Source organism: Columba livia, chromosome 10, assembly GCF_036013475.1.
Source record: "Columba livia isolate bColLiv1 breed racing homer chromosome 10, bColLiv1.pat.W.v2, whole genome shotgun sequence".
NCBI lineage: Eukaryota > Metazoa > Chordata > Aves > Columbiformes > Columbidae > Columba > Columba livia.
In genome coordinates this window covers 8,399,530-8,417,921 of record NC_088611.1, presented here as the reverse complement: position 1 = coordinate 8,417,921, position 18,392 = coordinate 8,399,530, and the positions used below count along the sequence as shown (strand labels likewise).

At 40.7% G+C, this 18,392-nt stretch overlaps 1 protein-coding gene across 21 annotated transcripts in view; it reads right to left on the bottom strand.

Moving 5' to 3' along the window:
- The window catches only part of CACNA1D (calcium voltage-gated channel subunit alpha1 D), a 220,938-nt gene that overhangs the window by 166,788 nt on the left and 35,758 nt on the right, over positions 1–18,392 (bottom strand). For 6 of the 21 annotated variants that reach the window (XM_065075285.1, XM_065075298.1, XM_065075303.1 and 3 more), the window contains exons 1-3: positions 6,686–7,131; positions 4,345–4,663; positions 1,780–1,885 (exon numbers count right to left, since the gene is read on the bottom strand). In XM_065075285.1, coding sequence (XP_064931357.1) covers positions 1,780–1,885; positions 4,345–4,663; positions 6,686–6,725 — 465 coding nt within the window. In that variant the 5' untranslated portion in view covers positions 6,726–7,131. Of the gene's footprint in view, positions 1–1,779; positions 1,886–4,344; positions 4,664–6,685; positions 7,136–18,392 lie in introns of those variants that run through there. The other 15 variants (XM_065075302.1, XM_065075284.1, XM_065075288.1 and 12 more) reach the window with 7 other exon arrangements.

Sequence of the window (18,392 nt, the reverse complement as noted above, 5' to 3'; positions counted from 1 at the left end):
TTGGTTATAAGAAAAGCCAATTTTGCTCATTCCAGAACTACTTATTTAATTAGATCAGGTACACAGGATGTGTCTGTGTGTTCTCTTATTGGGCTTAAAGCTGTCCCAGTACCTGGAAGTACACTGTCAGGATAAATTCTGTTCTTTGAACAAACTTAATGGAATTGCTTAACATCAGTATAAACAGGATTCAAATTTAAACAGGAATTTGAGAGAATTTAAATGGCCAAGTAAACATCATATACATATAATCTGGGGTCTTCAAGACCCTGTCAACCTAAAATGGATAAGGATCTTTTACCAAAAAAAAGAAAAAAAGTAATTTTGTTCAGACTAACCTGGCCACGTTAGACGAATAAAAGGAAAAACCATCAGGGACGAAAAATGCCCATTTCTTTCTAAATAATAGTGCATTGTAGAATTAGGTCAGAAATAATAAATGTTTTTAGTGTTAGTTTTGTTTAGGCTAACATGTATTTCAAAATTATTAGCCCCTGACACAAGTAACTGCTTTATGAAATTAGAAATGCTTTATGAAATTAGTTATTAGTGGATATCTTGGTGGATTGACAGCTATTGAGATCTGAGGCCTGAACTTCTCAGGGGGAGAAAAACAAACAAACAAAAAAAAAGGGATGAGGGAAAGATAAAGACTGATCGTTGGCTACACAGCTGCATAAATCACTCCTTACATTGCCCTGAATTATTCTGTCTTTTGCCAGCATTTTTTACTGTCCACATTTGCTTAGTCTTGATGAACTTTAGAAACAAAAAAATATATAAAATGGGTCATATGCTCAGAATAATTTTCGGAAAATAAACAAGCTTGCACACCACAAATTACACAAACGTTCATAAATAGAAGATCTCATACCAACTTCAGTTTTCCAGGTAAATTAATTCAAAATAACCTACTTACTGGTATCCAAGTCTTTATTTTGTGAACAAACCTCCCCTGCCCCTCAAAGTCACATGCAGATTTTGAGTGCACAGAACAACATGCACTCCACTATTTCAATATGGTGGTTAATATAAACAACCAAATTATGAAATGTAATTCAAAATATTACCCTTCAGTATGATAGCCTTTATAGGTTTTAATTAAAAAATAGAATTAATTTTCAGGATATATTTTCAAGCACAATGCTCGTATACTATTTTCAATCTAAGAAATACATCTTCACACACTACTTCATGCAGTACCACCCCTTTTCTGAAAGATCACATTGATGTTCCTATCACTTTAAAATGTATTAATGTAAAATTTCCCACCATGCTCTCACTAAAAACTAAAATATTTAGTAAAATAAACAACTAAATAACACCACCAAAAATCATAAACAGACAAGTATACTGGACAGGCAGTAAAACTTCAGAAGGACTGAAGTGTCAGAAACACAATAACAACTAGTAGACATACTTAATATAAGCAATAGAAATTCAAATTAAAGTTTTTATACCACACAAATATACATATAGATGCAGCATAATATTAATGTACATTCCCCTCCAAAAAATGGCACTGCTGAAAAATCTTATTTTTAACGCATGACCTAAGGGAACACATTAAAATTTTTGGGGGGGGGGGGGGAGGAAGGGGTGCACAAGCAAAGCAATTCCATATACACATTTTATTTTGAAGCATCACTATATACCAATTTTGGATTTTTTACTAAAATTATCTATACAAAATACAGGCTCAAATACTAGCAGTTAATCATGACCGTCAAGTTAAAATTATAGCATGCAAATATAAAATAAAGACTGAAGAGTACTTACCAAATTATGATTAGTTGAATTAGAATCATCTTCTGGGAATGGGATGTAAACAGCTAAGGCCACACAATTGGCAAATATAGACAGTAGTATAAATATGTCAAATGGTCTGGAAAAATCTCGTTAAGGAATTCATGAATTATGAGTATCTATAAACTTTTAAGTTCAATTCTCCTTTCAGCATCAACAGTTGTAACAAGTCTTACTTTTAAGGCAATCTTTTGACTGATAACTGTGACAAACACTTCATCACCTTTAGTTGTACTGCTGTACCGTATCATTTTCCATCACAATGATCTTTCAACATCCTCTTCGTTTTGAAAAAAGAGAAAATTATTACTCTTGCTGCCACAGAGCACTTTAAATTCCAGAGATGAGTATAATTATACACTCTTAAATCAATACGTGGGTCATCATGATGGGTAAGGAATACTTATCAAGCTGTTCTGTCCTCATATCCTCACATAGGTCTCATTAATATTAACAGCAATTTGTTTGTCCAAAGGAGGAAAATTATTTGGGATCTAGTTCATAGCAGGACATGAGAAAGACTCCCAGCAAATCACAACTGTACTCCTGTGTGAGAGCTACAAAGCTGCACACGGAACACAGGAAAATTCTGAGCCCCTCTTCACGTCCCTGGAAGCTGAAATCCCACGCAGTTTTGCTTTGACCAGGACAGATGAAAGTTTAGGTAAGCAGATGGGGCAACAGAATATCATTACTGGCTGAGCAGCCCTGCACACTGAGAGGCTTTCGCACCAACAACAGCATGAATTGCAGCTACCCTTCTATAACATATCTGGACAACAGCAGTTGAAACCTGGAGATACCTTTTGTTTTCCAGAAGGAAAAATATTTCTTGAAATTCATGCCTATCAAATTCATCCTTCATTTTAACATTTAAACATTTTTAACGTTTTCGTTTCCCAAAAGTATTTCATTATTTTCTTGTAACTACAGACAGGGAGGTACCCAGATGAACCCATTCATGGAAGTTGGGAAAGGGAGTATTTTGGAATTTAACTATGATTTTTGACACCCTTTCTTCAACTTCCTGATAAATGTCCATAAGAGACCCATAAAAGGCTGAAGGAAGAGTACTGAATATACTCAAGAGCATATTTTTATCATTTATAATATTTTTCCTACAAAAAAAAAAAAAAAAAGCAGCTTGTACAAAGCCCATATGCCCCTTAAGACCTGATAAATTTTGTTTGTTGACATATAAAAAGTTTGTCACCTCAGGGGCTGAGTTTACATCCACAAAGTGTATCAACATAAACAGCTGCTATGTTGTGTACAAAATAAAGTTACAACACACATTCTCCAGACTGAAAAGAGTAACCATACCAGCGAGAAACTGACAACCTTGTTTTAAGATGCAGTGCTACTGGAACAAGCTCTGCCCTGAGTTATTCCATTCTAGATCCACAGTAATTTCATTTAACTGACCTTAGCCAAGTAGAGGCCAATTTACTTAAATTAGTTGGACTTCCACCAGTTTAAATTAAAGAAAATTCTGTTTCACTATCTTTAATTGGCAATTGAATTATGTTCAAATAATTAAAAAAAACAAGCCCTATAAATGAGTAACAGTTCCTATTGCCAGGTTGGCTGTTCTGTTTAAAATAACAAAATGAGTTTTACTTCAGTGGTCTACTCTCTTGAACAGCTGTTTCCCGTTACAGGGATGTTGCCATGGCTAACAGGCAAACATTTTTCTCTTCGTACCTCAACAAAACTATTTTCTATTTCAAGCCTTTTCTTGAGAATTAAATAATATACCAAATCAACAAGCTATTAGTTCTGCCAAAGAAACCCACATACTTGTAATTCATAATCACTGAACTAAAGATAAAACAATCCTGCCCAGCATACAAGCCACCATGAATCCAGGCCAGTATATCTGATCGCCTATCTACACACGTACATGCTTCCAAATATGTTTGGTAGTAGATCTATGTTGTAAATATTCCAAATATTAACATATTTCAGACACTTGTATATATTTACAGTCCTTATCTTAACTAAAAATCTTCCCTTCTTTAGTACTTGAAAAATATTTTTTTAAAAAAAGATTTCTACATCTGACTCATTTTCCCTAATGGCAACACTCCAAATTGCAATATGGAAGACACAGATTTGACATCTTAGGTCATCTCCCAATTAACCCTGCTTGATGCATTCTTATCCAGTCAACCTTATTTGGAAGGGCAACAAATGCACTACAGAGATTTGCTGGAATATAACATAAACTTGTAACTTCAAAAAATTCTGAATGTGTTCCCCTCATCTACCCTAAGAAAAAAGGAACAGCTGTAAGCTCTTTTGACTTTGAGTTACTTCAGCAAAATTATATTCAATGTCATTATGACACAAATTAAGAGGCTATCTTTAACAGCAATTTAAGCAAAACTAACTACCACCAACATTAATGACAGTTACCCAGAGGTGCAGGTGAACTGAGGCTGTGATGCTCCAAGAGTTGCTGTAAAACAACCCCCTCGATACATTCAGAAAATGCAAGGAACAGGCGATAAAAAAGGAAACTGTATCAAAGGATACTTCCATTCTACTAGACTAATGCAGGCTCTTCGTATGGGGTTGTTGAGGGATAAACAGAAAAGGGCGCGGGGTGGCCGACTATTAGATGTATTACCCTGTTTTTTGCTCTTGGCATATTGCTGGCGTTTTCTTTGGGACAGAGATCCTACAGGCTGGGCTGTGGTGGTACTCATGTTTTGGGCAGCCTTTGCTTGTCTAGCAGCATCAATTGCAGCTTGCCAAGATAGAACAGTTTGCTTGGATGGTGCTGAACTGTTTGACTGAATAGCTGGTCCGTCACCAGGGAGAGGAATTCTGGTGCTACTTGCATAGTTCGCCTCTATGGGACAAAAGAAAAAAAGTATTTGGTTATAATGTTTTATGTTAAAGTGTGTCACAATACATCTGACAGATATTTTAAAACCTCTTGGCAGTGGGGTGCTTCCACTCAATATACTACAGAGCAAAAGTGTATGCACATGTATGTGACTGAACAGCAGCAAAAAATGCTCAGGAACCAGTATGATAACTTCCAGTTTAATGCATACATCAAGACACAAACACTTCACATTTTTAATCTTCCACTTAACTGCATTTTCTCCTAACTGGATGGCAGCTTTCCTGTCACCATGTTTATCCAATAAAAAATAGCTACTCCTCAAGATCAATTCTGCTGTAGAACTTTGTAGCTGTTTAACATGCTCACACATTGTTCAATTAAGAATAACCAACAAGGGGTGTGGGGGGGGGGGAGATAAGTCCTGTAAGCAAGTTAAAGCTTGTCCTATTCTACATTTTCAAAGAATTGTCTACTGATAAACATGTTCGTAAAGTACTGGTATCTTTCACACTAGAAATTACAACCGTGAAACCACTGTAAAGGGACGGGGTTTGGTTTTGCCTCTTCACAAGGATTTAAAAAACAGACTTCACCTTCCACATAATAACAAAGTCCCCTCTATCGAGATGACAGCAAAGGCGGCAAAACACCACCTCCCGCAAGGATCTCTCCTCGCGAGCTCTTTGACTAGAGCAACAGAGTCTACTCCTACATGCACCTGTAGGAAGGAGAGACTCCTGAGCGAGATTCCAAACTTGAAGATGCCTGGGTGTGGGGATTAATAAAAAAAAATGCAGGAAAGGCACAATATACGCAATATACGTGCCGAGAATTCGGGCTGGCGGGCGGGATGACTGCGAAACGGATCTACCGAGGCAGGAGAGGAAAACCGCTCCCCGGCGATCGCTGCTTGTGGAGCGGGGGAGAAGCACAAGCAGCAGCCCCCGCTCTGCCACACGGGGGGAACGAGAAAGACGCGAGAGCCGCGACCGCGCGTGGGTGCGCACGAGCCCGGCCGCCGCTTCCCGCTCCGCTCGCGCCCCTGCTTGTGCGGGGGGCGGCAGCGCGCGCCGGGGGCGCGGGGCGGCGGGAGCCCTAAGATGGCTCCCCGGGATGGCGGCGGGGGGGACACGGCCCCGGCGCTGGGCAGCGGGCGGTGCACCCACGGCCGGGAGCCGCGGGGGCAGGGCCGCCTCGGGGCGGGTGACACCGGGGCAAAGGTGGGAATTTTATCTCCAACATTTTTCCAGAGCATCCCTGCTCCCCCCCCCCGCTATTTTCCCCCAGATAAAAAAGCAACAGCACAGCCATCTCGCCCGCCATCCGCCTGCCCTTTGGGATGCTATGAAACGTAGCTGGGCGCAAATAAACCACCCACCTATCTATCTACCTATCTACCCATCGTCTTTTAAAATCGATACTTGGAAACAAAGCCCGGGTGCCTGCGTTCCCCGGGGGAGCACCACAAACTTACTGCTAATTTGAGGAGGCAGGAATCATTTAAAAACAACACTGGGGGATATGGAAGCGGCCGCCGCGGGGGATTAAGGCTGAGGCGCCCCGGCAGTGCAGGGGGCCGAGCACATCGCACCCCCGCCCGGCCCTAACCCCTCGCTGCCCTCCCGCCCCGGCGCGGGGAAGCCACCGGGAAGCCGCATCTCCAGGCAGGTTTATCCACAATTACACCAATAAGGGGGAAACACAGACCAAGCCGTGTCGTCCCCCAGCGCAGCCAGCTGGTATTAATGGCCTCGGGGCAAAAGACAGGCATAAACCCGCTCCCATGTTGGTCACATGCCGAGGGCAGCACCTTATCTCGCTTTCACCTCTTCCTCTGCCCTTCCCATTCCCTCCTCGAACCCAACCGCTCATCCTTTCCTCATCCCAAAATCACCCTATCCTCAACCGCTTCCCTAATCCCCCCAATCCCCGACTCCCAAATCTCTCATAAATCCTCCCCCGCTCTCCCGTCCTCTCAATCCCGGGCACGCCGCTGCCCTTGGTGGGCACTCCGGTTCTCACCTTCTGGGTGCCGCTCCGGCTGCTGCTGCTGCTGGTGCATTTTTCTCACTTTCTCCAGTGTGTGAGAGGAAAACGGAAAAAAAAAAAAAGGGCAGAGACTCCCCCCACCTCAAGCCAGGTGTGCGCTGCCCCCTGCGCTCCCCGCTATCCGACCCCCATGGTAGTGACTAGCGACGTGCGAGGGGCTGCTGCTGCTCCTCCTCCTGCTGATGCTTCACCGCTGCCAAATCCCTCAGAGTTTGGGCCAACATGACACTCACATCCGGGTGACACGGGATCTCTCCATCCCTAGCAACCCGGCTGCTGCTGCTGCCGCCTGCTCCTCAGTCCCCCTCCTGCTGCTGCTGCCTGCTCCTCAATCCCCCTCCTCCTGCTGCCTGCTCCTCCTCAGTCCCCCTCCTCCTGCTGCTGCTGCCGCCTGCTCCTCAATCCCCCTCCTCCTGCTTGCCGCTGCCACGGGGTTAACTCCCTCGCTGCTGCCACCGCCACCTGCTGCTGCCGCGGCCGCGCCGGGCGGGGGCGCGGAGCCGCTCTCTAATCGCCTGGAGCTCCGGCAGCCGCAAATAGAGCTGCTGCCGCCGCCGCTTTAACCCCTTCGCCGCCGCGCAGCAGCTCCCATGGGCTGCCCCCGCCGCCGCCACCCGTCCTGCCGCACGGTCGCCGCGTTCCGGCCGAGGCCCCGTTCCGTCCGGCCGCCCGGGGCCGCGCAGCGCCCCGCGTACCCCGCCCGTCCTCAGCCCCGTCCCGTCCGACTCGCTGCCCCACACGGCAGGTGCCGGTGTAACGCCCGGGACACCACCGAGACCTGAGCGGCTTTAGCCTCTCCCCCTCCACGCACTCCGCGACCCTCGCTATTGACAACTCAGGCCATACCGACCCGGGACGACCGTCCCGGTCCGCCCTTGCCCGCGCCAGCCCTGCGGGGGACGCGCTCCTCCTCCGCTTTCACCTCTAGGGAAAACCCAGAAACTCAGCCCAACTTTGAGCTCTCCCCTTGCCTCATTAACCTGTTTGAAATGGCGCCCTTCTGACTGCAAGCCAACCCTGAGACTTAGGTACTTGTCTTCAATGTCCATGAAAGTCGTCACTAGGACTTATTTTCTCAACAGTCAGATATTTAGGTGTCAAAAATCTTTGGTGCATTTTCAAAAATGTCTAAATCAAGACTAGTTGCCTAACAACCACAGCAGGCACTGGAAGGAGGCACCTAAAGTACTTAGCAGGAGTGAGTGCCTAACCTGCACTTAGTACCTTTATAAACCTAGACTCCGGTATCGAAATCATTTTTTAAATAAGACTTACAAAGTTAAACACTGAGACGCTATTGAGAAATTAATAACTAATAAGGCCTGGATCTGACATCAGCAAAAAGCATCCTATAGTGAAGGGCTGCCTCCCTTGCAAATGTTTTAATGGAATTTCTGGATTCTGGCATTACCAATGCCTATTTTCTAACCCTCAGTCCTTATAACAGGTCATAGCAATATGTACTGGCAGCTACCAAATGCTCCTCAAAACCAAACTTCATAAGACTCCCAATAAAATCGTGAAACAGGGAAATTTTTTTTCAGTTGGTCCAAAACTGTACGCATATATTTTTTCATATTTCAAAAGCTAACTGTCCCTTTATTGCTAGAACAAATTATCTACTATATTTGCAAAATCAAAATTTTATTTAAAAAAGAAATACAAGAAAGAAAGTTTTGATAAAGTATTCAAGAACATTGATACTGTTTAGTCACAAAAGTGCTAATTACTGAAGCCATCAACACTTCTCTAAACAGCTGTTTTCCCATCTTCTTCTAGAAACTTGTGTCTAATTATTTCACTAAGATTGCTTCACTTTTATTTCACTTTGATATTAGTTACTCATCCCTGGATGAAACAGCCAGCATTATGTGCATGTTTTAGAATGTGTACCAGCTATCACAACAAGTTTCCATTTTGAACGGAAACAACCATTGTTCAGAAAAAGAAGAAATACGTATGTCCTCATCTGTCATAGACTGTGTACTTCATACACTCAGTGTGCTTCTTTTACATGTTAAAGAATAGTAGAGCAGGGAACAAATACATTTGATATTATAATATGTTTATTGCAGATTTGCAACTAAATTACTATAATTACCCCCTCAGTAACATTTACTGCTTGTCAGGAATTTATTCTCTGCAAGGGAAAGAGCCGGCCAAAGAAGCAGCCTCTTATGGACATCATAGGAGCGGAAGCCCATTAAGAATTTAGGAGCGTTGTGCAGAAGGATAAACCTAATTAACCAAAACTTCAGCCACTCTGAACTTGTGGAGCAGCACGCAGCAAACTGTGCCGAGGTTCAGTGCCGGAAGAAAGAGTAAATCCAATTGCAATGCATGTGGCAGGAACTTACGTAACAAATACGTAATTTTATAAAAAATGGGAAGCAACAGAACTAGCCTAGTCCTTAACGAGGCAGGGATTCTCACCCATGCGGGTTAATCCATTATTAATTCTAATAGTCCGTCTGAAGTTATTAGTATGCTAACATATACTAAATTATTACTATCCTTATACATGGGAGGAATATTTTAATGAAAGATGGCTATGTTGCAAACAAGGATTCATTCTCATCCATGTTACGTATTTCCTTTTCAGTTTGCGTATATTTTCAGGTGCACCCTTTTTTTCTTTTTCCCTAAAGACTTCTCTTTTCATTGTTCTTGTCTGCAGTATGGCAGAGCTACAGTTTGAGTTTGATGTTTGAATTTTTATCTAAAAAAGACCATGATGAAGTTTAAATATGTTAGCATATTGTTTATGTCCAATCGGTGAATATCATCTTTCTGATGTCAGTACAAGTAATGGTGACTCTCTAAAGAACTTATAATAGCACTTTGTTATTATGAAAGGAGTTTATAGGGAAAACTATAAAAAGTGCATGCTTCTGAAAACCCATTAACTGGGATCTAAAAAATAGATAAAAATGTGCATAAATGGATTTTAAAATACATTAATCCGCTATAGAATGAGGATGATGAGAGGGAGGCTTAATTGTCTATGATATTGACCTTATCCATACTCGAGATTTACTAGGTAAAAAAACTTTCAAGAGGATATAATTCTGAATTTTATTTGCCCTATGCAACAATAGTCTTTTATGTTTTTACATAGTTGTTTTCTTTATTAATTTGCGTGAGTGGAGTAACCTAATACTAAGCATAACTTTTATTTTCTTCTCTCTTAATTAGTATTTGACAAAAACATTCAAATGCCAGAAACCTACCACACTGAGGTCTTACCATGTAATCATTTGCATAGAAGCTCACCAAAACCACAAATGTTTGAAAGCTCAATGTAAATGAAGTCAGTAACACTGCTTCAGTCTACCTGGAGATCTAGCTCTACATTTTGTGAAAAAAAAATCTCATGAAAACTTGTACAGAAACATGGAGGGAGGGAGAAGGGGGGAGAGGAGGGAAGGCAGCAGGATGTGCAGACAATGCTCTTCTCATTTGTTTGGCTGAGCTTCAAGTATGTCTCAGATTGCCTGTGGATTAAAGAAATGGGTGATGGTCTCCAGTAATGCTCACCAACTCAAAAAAAGTCCTAATTTATTTTTTCCATCCTCTCAGCAGGACTTTATATAATGGTACCCAGATAGTAAGGGACAACTGCAAACATGATTTGGAATTAAAAGTTTTCTTGTATATGTCACTGAAACTATATTTTTCATTTTCTCTATATGCAAGTATAAACAGTGTAATCTGCTCTGAGCATACTGAAAATCTGTTAAATTTAAAATCCAGTTGGATTTTTTCAAAACAAATTACTAAGAATGTAATGAAATGTGTTTTCCTGACTAATTAGCTTCTTTGGCTTTGTGTGGCTTCAATTAGGATGCTATTACTCAGCAATACAGTTTATATTCTTTCAGCAGTTCCCACTCCTAGCTATAGTTCTTCACTATTTCCAGTGTTTACCATGTCTTTTCACTAATTTGCTTTGATTATTTGATGGCCACTTTGAAGTTACTGATATTCTATTATTCTTTATATCAAATCTTCATTTCCTAGTAGTCGTCTTCTTCATCCATTCTGTTTCCCTCTGATTGACAGTCATGGATTGTTTTCACATTTTTATCCAGTGATCCGCTGTTACTGATGAATATTTTCCACCCTGTGTGTTATCCATCCTCCAGAACTCTTCTGTTCCTATGCCAGTCCTAGTCATTTGAGGCCCAAGCAAACTGGCTTTGGTGGGCACCAGACTGGGTTCCTAGCCAGAAATTATTTCCAACTATATCACTGTGCTAGCAAGGTGAACTGAAGTGGTGACAGCAGGACTACATCACCTTAAATTTAGAATATGCATATTTAGGATGGAAAATATTTAAACTGTTGACTGCAGGAACACATTTCAAACTGTCATTTAAGTAGATTCAAAATCTTCTCTGAAGAGTTTCATCTTTATTTTTAGTGCTCAGTAGAATGATGGTTTCACAGATGGGCAACATAGCCAGCTACCAAAAAAATTCCACTACACATAATTGTGCTTGAAAATGTCACAGTAAAATGGATGGATGACTCACAGTATCAGCACATGTGTCTCATGCAAACAAATAACTTTTATAAATACAAGCCACACTCCAGCTTCTGCAAGATATTCTCATGTTGGCTCGTGGTGGAGTTTCAAAACCCCGCACCGGAGGCTGGGAGACTACTAAAAACTGCACAGATTTTAGACAGAAGCAAACGCGCTGGTGTGTGGGCTCTCCCACGGGGACTGCAGGAGACAACAGCCGGGCAGCAGCAGCCCTCCGCAGGTGCTGTGGGAGGCGGTGGGAGACGGGGCGGCCGGGTCCACGGTGGTGAGTGGGAATTCCGGCCGTGGGAGCTGCCCCAGGCACTGCCCAAGCTCCGCTCCCGAGAGGAGCCCAGCCCAAATGGAAACACGCTTTCGGGCAAGAGCCCTCTCCCTGCCCACGAAGCCCTTTGATTTCTCCTGTGAAAGCACAGATGTCTCCTTTCAAATGTAAACTTGCTTTGTGCTTTTAAACCAACTGTTTTCTGCTGTGATGTCTGGAAGTGTTTTTGCCAGAGCAAGTGAAATTCATCAGCTCTGTAAGAAATATTAGGAAACTGACGCTTAGGAAGATTTAGGAATAAGTAAATAGTTTTTAACGTTCAGTGGAGTACAGAGTGAAATTCAATTCTCAGGTTTACCTCTCTCTGCTCCAGTTGCTAAACACAACACATTACCTAGGGTTCAAAAAAATGTTTGTCTCTTTCCAGATACAGAAAACACAAATTTAGCAAATTTCACTGCAGAATCTTTCCCAAATAGATTTTTTAAATTACTTTGAGAGATATTCCTTGTCAAAAGCAGCTCTTGAAGAAGACCACAGCTGCACAGCTGAGCACACTAAGGTCAAGAGATGTTCTACTTCATTCTGGGTCTGCATCATGACACAGTTTCACATGATCCATCCTTCCTTTTACAGGAATACGCACTACGTAGCGTGTGAGACAGCCTACACTTACAGCAAGAAACTGGTGGTAAATATTTGCATAAAAAGAAGAAAAACTTCTATCTGTGCTAATTGGTACCTACTGGAGAAAATGTACTCATGTCTTTGTTGGTGTTCACACCCCACACTGAAACTGGATCCACAAATAACAAGAAAATCACAGGCCTATAGAGTGGAGGAGTTGCAGTAATTGCATTAGAGGGTGGGGAAAAAGTATGAAACGCTACTGAAGTAAAACACAAGTCTAGATTTTCAGATCTGGAGCAAGCTTTTAAGGGCTTTTTTCTTCAGAATTTGACATTCTTACAAGTAGATGCAATGAGCTGCATTACTCACAGAAGCAAAGGATTACAGCTATTAAAGATTTTAGAAGGTGTGGTATAATCTCAACGTTAGATGATATGGCAATCATTTTTTAAGTGCCTCACTAGGTGGAACAGAGACTGTCACATATAGATCCCATCTTTGGCTTTAACTTGAACATCTCATATGTATGTTCAGTCTTTGTTTTTATAAGTATCTAAACACATCCATGAGTTGCATATTACTCAAAAATTCCTTCCCATACCTCACTAAATGCTGTAGAATAACAAAATTGACACCCTACCAAAAATTTTTCTTCCTGGTTTTATGGTGACGTTCAACGAAACATGGAGCCATGTCAGGTCAAGCCTCTGACAACTGTGCTTTCACTGGAGTTCAAAGCGTTTGAAAGGAAAAAAGCATAAATAAGGAAGCAAAGTAACTATCCTTTCATATCGTAAGACTTCACTGCGTAGCTCTTGACAACACAAAGACCAGATTAATAGACTAGGGAAACAAATCCCTGCAGAAAAGCGCTGAGGAATCATGCTAGTAGTAGACAAGGCAAAAGAAGAGCTTTCAGTCAGTGACAGAGTAGCTGCAAATAACAAAATTCCTTTAGGACACTGTGGACTCTCTCTTGATGTTTTTCAACTAGCAGGTGCAATTATCAAAAGGTGTTTGTGGGGTACAGTTTGTTACTTAGAGACACTACTGCCCAAGCATGTCAGATGAAGATGTGCCGTGATGTGTTTAGTTTAATGGAAATATTCCAGTTTTGCATCATATTAATATTTCTGAAACAACTAACAAATTCTGTCACACCTTTGCTTTCTTCTTCATGCCCTTGAAACTAATTGAAAATCAGCGAGTGCAGCCAAATCCCAATATTTTAGTCACCTGCCTCACACAGTTGGCTCGTTGATGCAGTTCACTTACAGCTTTGAACTTATGTGTGAAGCTCCTTTCACTGGCCGTGGAACTGGCATCTTAAAGTAGGGTGCCATTTCCTGAGGAAGGGGGTGTTTCCCATTATGGGTATCTGCCTGAGATAGCTGGCAGACCTGTCAACATGCTCTGCAATTTCAAACACAATAAAGCTCTATTATGCATGCAAAATAAAACTTAGACCCAGGTGGATTATGTCTGGGGGCTTTTCCAGTTTGCTGTTGTAGAGCAATTCTCCAAGCAGTCCTTCATGCAGAAACCCAGCTATGAAAACATGGGCCACTAATATCATCAGTCATTTAATATGTATGCTTTTTTTTGCCTTTTTTTTTTTTTATTTGCCTGGGGTCTTTATTTCCTGTCAAATAAAAGGATTATTTCTGAAAATGACTCTCACTAGACTCGGCAAGATTTTTATCCATTTCTGCATCTGAAAGGTTTGCATCATCAAATAAGAAACTAGAGATTATGGCTATGAAAATATGTGAATAAAAGCAAAGGGACAGATGCCGAAGCCATAAAAATTACTAAGGCATAATCTGTGTTTACTGTTCCACATAAATACACAGCTAAAAAAAAAAAAAAGACAACAACATAGAGTACAATCTCAAAATTTATTTTCAGCTTCTAGCCGATTTAGTATATGGCCTTTTTTTTCTTCTGTTCTGTACAAAGGCCAGTGATTGAGCTCATTTATAGGTATATTTTAATTCTCTAAAGATACAGATTGCTTCCTCTTGTATCATACTGAATTTAGAAAATTGTAAACAAACCAAATGGTGAATTTCACTTAGGAGTTCAATTCAGATTAAGTTGATTTAGGTTTAAGGGCTCTGTTTAGCTGTAGCACATTTTGACCTACTTTGTGTACTATACAGTGTGTAAAACAACACTTGATGAGAGAGAAATGATTTTTAGTATGTCCCCTGAGAGCTAATATAGCTAATATAGGTACTTAGCAATGTAAAACACATTTGAGTGCCCTACACATACAAAATCCTATTCTAGAGTCACACAACGTGGGCATGTTACAGCTGTACTTTGCATGTTACACAGTTTCTCATAAATCCCAGCACAATTTTGATAAAAAATTCAAGGCTTAAACAAAGTCGAAAGAGACAAACACAATTATTTTTAAAATCCTAGCAAAGACTTTGTGTCAACCACCATTGGTTTTGAAGTTCTGATGTCTCAGAGGAACCTCAGAACTCCTCTAGCCCTCAGTACATGGTGTTCTCAGTGGAAATACAAATGACTGTGACCTTTGCCAAAGAAATCCCTGGCTAATGATACAGGTTCATACCATCTTCCTGTCAGGTATATACTTGAAGACTCTCCAGGGTAAATTAATGCATGTCAGATATTAGTCTAGCCCCTTGATGTAGTTCTGGATTGCCAGAACGTAAAGACATCTGCAAAGTACTCCTTTCCATCAGTAGCATTCCTCTACAGAGCAGTTCTAATTGAAGAACAAATTGTATAATAGTCAAATGTTTTCTTTCAGAGTGGAAAGGAGAAAAAAGAGCTCAAATGTTTCAGGCAGTTTTGACAACAACAAGGAAAAAAAAAAAAAAAAGAAAGACTGCAGATCTTGTATTACTTTTAGTATCTTACACAAGAAAAGAAGGCTAATGCTGACTTTCCTGCTGCCTGTATTCTTGAACAGATCTCACCTGGAAATGCCCTACAGGCAGGTACCGAGGTACACACAGCACATATATGCCCACACATGAAGACTCACCCTAGTTAGGGAGTAGCTTATTATAATGGGTCACTACAATGCCCCTCACTGATGACAGTGAGGCTGGTGCTAAGATGCTGGGAAGTGCAGCTTTGGAGCTATGGAGAGAGCAAATGTAACAGGGACTTCAAAAAGGGGTTGTTGTGAATCTATTTTTAAAAATAATAAGCTGTTAAACTACATAGATAGCATGGGAAATCAAGCCACATAAAAATGGACAGGAATGCTTCTTCAGTAGGCTGGATTTTTGTCAAATAGTCTTCACTGTAAACCCATGTGAAATATTCTTTTTTATTTATCCTTCAATTCCAATCCTGTTTTCAGATACAATATTTCGATGTTATAACTTCATCAGAAACACTACTTAAATTATACTAAAATATGAAGGTTTGGAGTTGGAGCATGTGTATAGAAAATGGATTTGTTGTTACCTCTGATGCACAGGTGCCCACTGTAAAACCAGATGCCATGCATGCATAGTGCATTAGCTGGTATACTCTACCAAAGGACCTTTTCTGGCTTTGTAGAAATTCAGCACATTATCTGACAAACGCTGCAGTTTAAGGGGGTTTTTTGCCTCTGCTTAGGCATCCTGCTTACACACAGATTTACCTTTTGGCAAGCGAAATCTGTGTCTCTTCAGTCTGCGCCTGTTGCATCACCAAGCACCACCTTCTCTGCTGTTCCAATGAGCCAGCAATGCAGCCACGGCCTGGGGCAAAGGCTGACTCAGAACCACTGAAGCTAAACATCAATGCTTCCCCTAAATAGGCAGACACTTCAATATCATTGACTTCCATGAGATCTGGTATTTCTTTCAATCCAGCTACATCCAGCGCTAAATAATGAATAAAACAGCAGTTGGGGCAAGGGAGGGAGGTCAAGGGATTGCGAGAGCATGAAAAAGATTGGCTATTCTAGGCATAAAAGAAGGATAAGGCTGATGTGGATGACTAAGAATGTCAGAAGAGTTCTTGAGGAAAAATAGAGGGTACATGACATATATAAGAACATGAAATCTGAGGAGGATTAAGAGAATTATGAACTGAAACTGAAGGGCTGTAAAAAAACCCCAAACCCAACAACAGCACTATTTAAGGCTGTCAGAATTGACAAAGTGAGGAGATTGCTCAGAAAGGGGAGAAAAACAATAAAGGATCTCAAAATATTTAAGTGATGTGAAGATCAACAAGGAATTAGCTACTGAGCTGTTACCAGAACCTGTGCCTGAGAGGACTTAACGAAATGACAAGATAAACCTAGGAATGTAAATGCACACTTCTATTCAATATCCATGCAGTAAAGAAAAGTGAAATGCCAGAAAAGAGAACACAACTTCCACAGGAGGATACTGCAAAAATAAGATTTTGTAAAAATAAGATTTTAAGAGCAATAAAATAAGAACTAACCTTTGTACCATCTAGAATGAGCGATAACACAGAGAAGCGGTGAGGCTAGATTATTTGTGACAAGTACACTTTAAAGAAAATTTCAAACAACAGTGACCCTTTAGCAGTGATTTTGCAGAAAGAGCTCAAGATGAACACAAAAATAAGTGAATGTTACTCCAGCCTTCAGAAATCAAATCTGAAAGAGCTAGGAAAGCAGAGATGACTCATTATAGCCTGAGTGGCCAGGGTGATCCTACCAACATTAAAGCATGAGATTGGTAACCATGTATAGCATTTGGAGGAAATAAAAAAGCATTCCATTGCAATCCTCAATGGGACAACCTTTGCAAATATAGGATTTTGCAGCTTCATTTTCTACTACTTTGAAGTGAAGTCAATCTGAGATAGTGGTCTGCAACTTTCCCCCCCCAGTTTCTATCCTTGTTTTTTACAGAAACCAGTGGCCCACCACTTGGGCAGAACCACTGGAGAGCGGCAGCACCCACATTTACAATGTCAAAGAAACCTTAAGATTGATTCTATTAAAATTTGATGGCAGATCTGAAAGAACAGGTATTTCAGGATCAGTCATGAGCCCTATTTCAGCACTGTAAAATAACTCCAAAGCTGAACGTCCTTCACATGAGGTTATTTACCTTATATCTTTACCAGCTCTTTGTATACAAGGTCAGCAGGCCCATCCTGCATCAAATCACTGGCATTAGATTTAGGAGCATGAAGGAAGGAACTCACTGATCTTCTTAGATTCAAAAGATATTATCAGACAAAATTAAAGAATGTAGTATTTGTTGTAACTTACAGTTAGTTTAATTAAATCTTTTGTATCAAGTAAGTAAATTAACCACAGAAAAAGAGAAGCTAGTGCATTCTTGGCTTGTCTACAACCAAGTATGCAGTAACACTGTTTACTTTCTTTGATTAATTAACACATTTTCTGCTGTGAAGAAGTCATTGAAGTGACGTCTGAAGCCTAAGAACTGCCAAAACAGGCTGCAAAATACACTTCATCCAACTATTCTCTTCATCAGATTCAGAATACTTCTGCCCAGATTTTTCACACTAAATAAACTCACCCCTCTGCTATTTGCTATTCTTTTTCTCTGTAGATACCTGTCTTTCTAAATGAACCTACAAACAATCTTGTGGGGTTTTTCAGCTTTATGTCATTGAGTGCCGTTTAATTTAAATGTTGTGGATATGCTTCTTACCTACATACTGATCTTTCCCTAACAGTCCACACCACCCTGTGTTTCAGGCTGTACTGAAACTACTACTGATGCTCTATTTGATGACATTACATTAAAGAGATTCATGCCAAAAGTCTTTGGCCATTGTCATCATTGCTGATGTCAGCATAGCTTTAAGAACAAGGCTAGCTAGCTAATTGCTTTACAGAGCAATCACAGGTAACACAGAATGTGGAGCCAAGTGTTTTGTTGGAGCAAGCAGGCAGAACGCCATTGAAGACGTCTATTCCATCAGGCCAAAACTCCCTCTTGCAATGACAAGCAGCACAAAGGTTTCCGCACATGCTGATGAAACCAAAGAATGAGGTTTCAGTGGACTTGCATCCTGCATAAGCACAATATTAATTGCCTCAGATTCATATTTTTAATAGTCTTATTTATATCAAAGAACCTGTTACATAAGATTTGTAACAATAGATTCTACACACTATAAAATATACATTGATCCCATGATTTCCAGTGGGATCACTGCTAAACTAGTTGTAAATAAAATTAATGATGGCAAAATTTGCTATTTAAAGAGACAAAAATAGCACATATTAAGTGATCTCTCAT